Below are 6,392 nucleotides of genomic sequence, written 5' to 3' on the forward strand. Positions count from 1 at the left end.
CGCCGATGGCCCCACGGTGGGCGCCAACTGTCGTGGTAATCTCACGTCAGATGCCAGGTAGTGGCTTATCGTGGGTGGAGCCATGAGGACGTCGTCGGGTTCCGGAAGCGAGAGTGAGCACGAGCTCGAGGGCACACGAGATGTACCCAGGTTCGGAGCTCTCCAGAGAGATAACACCCCTACTCCTGCTATGATGACTAAGATCAAAGGTGTACAAGGTTGCTCCTTGAGTTGTGTTGCTAGAGGAGGAAGAAGGGCATGGCTAGCTCTCTTTTCCTAGCTATGGTCGTGTATGGGAATGAAAGGCTGAACTCTTTGCATGGGTGAGCCCTGGGGGGTTTATAGGCCAACCCCCAGGGGTACAATGGTAATACGGCTGGGTGTAGGACCCGAACGTCAGTGTCTAGGGTCGCCCGGGTTCTCCGCCGACTGCTGGGGCCCGCCTCTGGATGGCCCCGCCGGCTGCCGAGAATCCGGTCGACAAGTAGGATCCGCCACCTGCGGGCCACACCGATTGCCTTTTGCTGTAGCTTTGTCGTTGATGACGAAGGCCGCGTCAGGAGTCGTATGGCTACAGTCCCGCGTCGGGCTGGTGGCCGCTTGGTCAGCGCACACTGTAGCCACGCTCCGTCTCGTCGAAGCAGGTGAGTGTGGACTCCGGGGGGAGGGAAGGGCCTGTTGCTGAATGCCGGCCCGCCCCCAGAGCCACCTTCAAGGGGTGCGCCGTCTTCCGGGAGCTCGCGGACAGGTAGGGCTCGCTGCCTGTGGGCCGTACTGACTGCCCTTTGCGGTAGCATGGCCCTTGCTGACGAGGGCCATGTCATGAGTCGCATGGCTACAGTCCCGCGCCTGGTGGGTAGGTGGCCACTTGGTCAACTCATACTGTAGCCACGCTCCTCCGGGATTCGGGGGAGTAGGTGGCCCTATAGCCACGCCCCATCTTGTCAGAGCAGGTGAGTGCAGACTCCGAAGGGAGGAAGGGCCGTCTGCTAGGAGCCGGCCTCCCCCAAAGCCGCCTTCTAAGAGTGCACCGTCTTCTGGGAGCCGGCCGCTTGGTCCTAGCCGGTCCAAGGAGCCGACCGTGTGTCTGGAAGGTGTAAGGGGCTTTGCTAGCCCAGATGTCTTGAAATGTCGTTAGGTCCGGATGAGGCTACCCAAGGTCTATCCCCCGACAGGGCGACAACGACAGGGCGACAACGGTCTAGATCAGAGAATAGTTGGGTTAGGGTTTAGGGTGGCGGAGAGGTGGATTTATAGCCGGCTGGATAAGCTGGGATTGGGCGGCGCAGCGTATGAGACCATGCATGCTAGTGGTGCTCCTACTACTTCAAGTTTCGTCTACACTATAATTGATTCATCTTCTTTGTAAAATGCAGACTCTTCAACTTCTTTGCTAGAATGCAAACTGCGTTAACTTGTCTGCAACTGGAAATTTCTTAAACTTCTCTGCAAAGTGCTGCTGACTGGCTTGCTTTATACTCCCTCCGTTCCTAAATATAAGTCTTTTTAGACATTTCAAATGGACTACAACATACGAATGTATGTAGACATATTTTAGAGTATAGATTCATTTATTTTGCTTCATATGTAGTCACTTGTTGAAATCTCTAAAAAGACTTATATTTTGGAACGGAGGGAGTATTTTCAATAACCTGGCCGTATTTTTAACATGTAGATCGATTTTAGTTGCACTGCACAAAAGGAACATGCGCTTAGCTATGTGCTTTAGAGATATATAAATGGCAGCAGCTATGGACTCATGTTTGTTTGTCTGCCGCCATGCATTAACCAACTTTTGTTTGTCATACAGGTTGCTTGTGATACCCGCAAACATATACTCCCTCCGTTCCTAAATATAAGTCTTTTTAGAGATTTCAATATGGACTATATACGGAGCAAAATGAGCGAATCTACACTCTAAAGTATGTCTATATACATCCGTATGTGGTTCACATTGAAATCTCTTAAAAGACATATATTTAAGAACAGAGGGAGTATATAGAAGTGACATCGCAAGACAAGATTTGTAGACTGCTCGAGATGACTAGGCGTAGATACATAAGTTGGTTGTGGACTTATAAAACATTTGTACTATGTGAATGTCATTGTATTATGTGAACTTGTAAAACTGCAAACGAATAATAATGTGTATGCCTTTGTACTTATGTATTTCAGTGTTTTTTATGTAAATTTCATTAGCAGGGATGGGTACCTAATGAAGCTAAATTGGCAGCCTGATCCTGAAATACACATGGTCATTACAGAAGCGGCCGAAAAATGTTAAAATAAATTTCATTACAGAAGAAAAAATGTAGTCAAATTCGTCAGCCAGTTGCACTCAAACTCATCATTAACACTTATATTCTACAATAAATTAACTCAGATTTCAACAGCTCATGGATTTCATGTACTCTAGTATCAAGCTAACCTCCAAATGTGATCCATATCAAGAGGAGAACTTACAGAACACAGTATTTGACAATTCAAGAGTCATGGGATGAGTGAAATCAACCAGGAGCTTGGTAACCCTGTGAAAGAAGAAAAGTCAATATAATCAAGAGGTATAAACAATCATGATTAAGATAATGCTGCCATAACCACTTCTTCCATATTCTTACTGTAAACTGGATCACATAAACAATCATAAGAATAGTGCTGTATGAATACTACTTCCTCTGTTCATAAATATCAGATGTTCGAACTTTTTTCTGAATCGGATGTATATCGACACCTTTTAGTGTGTTTGTTCACTCATTTCAGTCCGTATGTATCCAAAACATCTTATATTTGTGACCTAAGGGAGTAGTACTTTCAGTGGTCAAAATGATGCAAGCATTTGCTAAGATGCAAAGTTCAAGAGGTCAGAAGGAACATATTAGCAAAATTACAAAATGAAGACCGTTCGCTTATAGCATGAAATAATGTTAGGCAACTAGAGCATCGTACATTATCATAAGCTATATTGCTCGTCACTGTCGAGACTATAGTGTTTCAAATCTACTACTCCCTCCGATCCAGTTTCCCTTATTAACTGGATCAACCAAACTTCAAGAGGGCACTCCCTCTTGACTTTTGGCAGCTTTTGAGCAATATATTCAGGCGAGAGAACTCTCCCCCCGGTGATTCCTCAAAGAACTCCCTCTGATCTATCTTAATATTACTTGTCGCCCAAACGGATGTATCTAGTACTGAAATATATCTAGATACATCCGTTTGAGCGACACGTAATACGGATCTGAGGGAATACTGTATTATATTATTAGAATAAGAGGCAAGATTGTACGTACGAGGTAGATTTAATTTTTGGTGAAATGTTTCTGAAAAGATTATCATGATTAGATAACTCCGAGGGACAAGGAGTGGTTAAGGGAAAGATGAAGATTGGTATGAATGTCCATGTTCTTACATGGCAAGCCGCAGGCTTCAATGTCATTTTGTTGTCAATACTTACCAACAATCTAATCAACTTAATCAAAATATTTCTACCACATTGTAGTCATTTTTCGGCAAGTTGTCTATTTTCGCTACATTTGGAACATAGCTCACCATGGGATCAAACATCCTTAAGATAAAACAATCTCAAATATAATAATACATATTAAATCTAGCTGCGTACATATGTAGGTCACCCCGCTAGTTAAATAAACAGACATGCTATTAGATTAGCCATTTAGAAGAAAGGATGTTTAATTTCTCACACATTTATATAGCTTCCTCCTTCGATAACTGAATGAGTGCAAAGAATAAATATGATCAAGTATGAGAAAGAGTTATTACTAGAAAAAGAGCATTATAGTCCTGCAGATCAACTCATTGAACTTCTATCTGTGGTTCTCAGAATAATCCGTTCTTAGCTATCACTCTCCTCAGATGATTCTGCCTCCTCCAACTTCTCTTCCTCTGAATCAGAAGACTTGTTCTTTTTGACAGTGTCCTCTTTGAACATCACATTAATGGATCGTCCCATCAATTCCTGTGGTAAGATTAACAGGTCAGACAGATGACCCTGAGCCTACTGGTGGCAGCAAGGTTGTTGGTTTACACCCACTGAGGCGTGTAATCCCTAAGATTGATGCGGTAAATCAATATTTATTTGGAGTACACGCGTCCATGAGCTTTCAGTGGGACAATGTGTTCCCGCATTAAGTTTACAGATGTTGCCTCCAATATTTTTCATAATAATGTGTGTGCGTGGTGTGAGCATTTACCTTGTACTAGCATATTTTCATGCACTATAATTTGAACAGCAATGAGCAACATCTTTTTATGTTGGACATACAACATTTCAAATAATGTACCTTGCCATTGAAGGTAGAAATAGCAGCTTCTGCCTCCTCTTTCGAGGAAAAGGAAACAAATGCATAGCCAGCAGATCGCCTTGGTGTGGTGGTATGAAAGATAACTTCAACTGATTGGACACCTGGGGTTGAGGCAAATAACTCCCGAAGATGACGGGATCTCACTCTCCACGTTAAATTCCCCACAAACACAACATTTTTCTCCACAGGAGCTGACGGCACAGCAGGTTGCTTCTTTTTAGGCTTTGCAAAGTCCACCTTAATCGTTCTATCGTTCACAGTCTACAAACAGAATGGGCAGATCAGGAGATAAACAATGACCGGTAGTTCGGTATCTAGGAAAATAAAGTAATGATGATTTACGCAGGTTATGTCTCACAAGGAGACATTCTGTCGCTAACAATCTTGCACTTACAGACAAATTGAGATTCTTGAGTGCTGAAAGAGCCTCCTCTTCTGAACCCATGGTTACAAATGCCAATCCTCTGTTTTTTTTGGAACTGTGCATCGAAAGCTAGAAAATCAGAAAGAAAGCAATCATTAATGAAGTTCCTGGCATACAATTTTCAAAAATAATTAATCAAGAAATCCCTTCTGAAATGCATTGTATGGCAATTGGCAAACTCCACATTTTCCAATATGAAACATGCATATATGCATACCAATATGCATCAAGTACATCCTATAGTACATGTGAATTGTATCTAAATGCTAGACACAACCAGATAATTTGGTCGAGGGAAGAATACAAAAATGAAGGCGATGCAAGACAAGTCTCCCCTATGGAAAGAGTATATGGCATTAACGATATGGCTTGAATCAGCATTGCAGCAACTGGCATGTCCAAAATACGAGTCATGGTCATGCACTGAACCAAAGTCATGTAGACCAAATCAATCTAACTTTAAGTACCTTGGAGTGGTAAAACCAGTTGCTAAGGTGGGCATCTACTCTTAGATACAGTTTCAGATATAATGGGGTTGGAGATGAGAAATGTTAAGTCTCCTACATATGCGCTAGTGCGCTAGTACTATGCATTTCCTTTTGTACGGCGTAACAACCGTAAAAAGAGCTCAGAAACTTCAGACCACTATAGGGTTTTTTTCAGTTCATTCTCCAGAAACATGCTGGTGATGGCAATATAGCTGAACCATACCGGCACCCCCTGCAACTTAAGTAACCATAGATTATTGCCACTTCATACGGCAATTTCTGGATTCGCATAAATTCACCATCCCGCCCGGTTAAAGGTACTCTCAATTTGCTGTTTGTTCCTTTCCCTTCAAGCGGATAAGGCAACGGAAACTAACGGTTTACCTCCACGTCGACGACGGTGCCTTGCTTCTCGAAAAGAACGCGAATGTCGTCGGGCGTGAAATCCCACGGGATGTTCATCGCGATAAGCCGCGTCTTCGGCCCCACGGGCTGCTCATCCTCCGCATCCGCCTGAATTTCCGCAGGCGCCGGGGCGACCGAGGCGCTAGCAGCGCAGACAGCAAACGCCAAGCGGTTGCCGGAGGAGCGGGCGGCAGCGGGGACAGCGAAGGAAACGTGGCTGTGGCGAGGTGAGGCGGAGTACTCAGGGTGGCGGAGCGGCGGCTGGCACGCGGGGAGCGACGGGAGGAGGAGGCGAACGAGGGGGAGAGCCATTGTTGGGAGGCAGGCAGAACAGAAAGCAACGGCGAAATATCCAAATGGCGGGCTGGGCTCGCTGGGGTTTATTATCCTCCGCAAAATATTCCCACGAGCAAAGCGGCAACGTCCGAAATCAGTTTGGGGTATCCTTGGAGCATCTCTTCATCTGACGGACCGCCATGTTCTCCTCCGGCTTCAATTTGATGACCCAAGCCGCCTCAGCCGCTGCCTCCTTCGCATCGCGCTCCGACTGTTCAATAGCAAGCCGGAGCGCCTTAGCGTTCTTCCCTCGGAGGCGGCGAACGTTCGTCTCAGCCGTCATGAGGGACCGTCGGTAGACCCATGCGAGGAGCCGCTCGTCCTCGTCGGGCTCCGCCTGCATCCTGCAGCGGGGGCGCGCGGACTGCTCCGCTGCGTCCCTTTCCCGTGTCTGGTGCCTATCGCGGCGCGCGGTGCGCG

The 6,392-nt window shown here is 45.7% G+C and overlaps 1 protein-coding gene across 1 annotated transcript; it reads right to left on the reverse strand.

The window, feature by feature from the left end:
* Positions 1–2,278: 2,278 nt before the first annotated feature.
* Positions 2,279–6,009, reverse strand: LOC109778155 (RNA-binding protein CP33, chloroplastic). Its single transcript, XM_020336712.4, has 5 exons — positions 5,616–6,009; positions 4,714–4,812; positions 4,299–4,580; positions 3,778–3,973; positions 2,279–2,528 (listed from the first exon to the last, which is right to left on the reverse strand). The coding sequence occupies exons 1-4, from the start codon at positions 5,946–5,948 to the stop codon at positions 3,851–3,853; spliced, it is 837 nt and encodes a 278-aa protein (XP_020192301.1). The 5' UTR covers positions 5,949–6,009; the 3' UTR covers positions 2,279–2,528; positions 3,778–3,850.
* Positions 6,010–6,392: the final 383 nt, after the last annotated feature.

The sequence above is a fragment of the Aegilops tauschii genome, chromosome 6 (genome assembly GCF_002575655.3).
Source record: "Aegilops tauschii subsp. strangulata cultivar AL8/78 chromosome 6, Aet v6.0, whole genome shotgun sequence".
Classification (NCBI taxonomy): Eukaryota; Viridiplantae; Streptophyta; class Magnoliopsida; order Poales; family Poaceae; genus Aegilops; species Aegilops tauschii.

Excerpts from the sequence above, each read along its gene's own strand:
- LOC109778155 (XM_020336712.4), bottom strand. The coding sequence starts at position 5,948 with ATGGCTCTCCCCCTCGTTCGCCTCCTCCTCCCGTCGCTCCCCGCGTGC. Across the intron at positions 4,581-4,713 it reads TCAAGAATCTCAATTTGTCT|ACTGTGAACGATAGAACGAT; the intron begins GTAAGTGCAAGA and ends TTCTGTTTGTAG. Across the intron at positions 3,974-4,298 it reads TTTCTACCTTCAATGGCAAG|GAATTGATGGGACGATCCAT; the intron begins GTACATTATTTG and ends ATCTTACCACAG.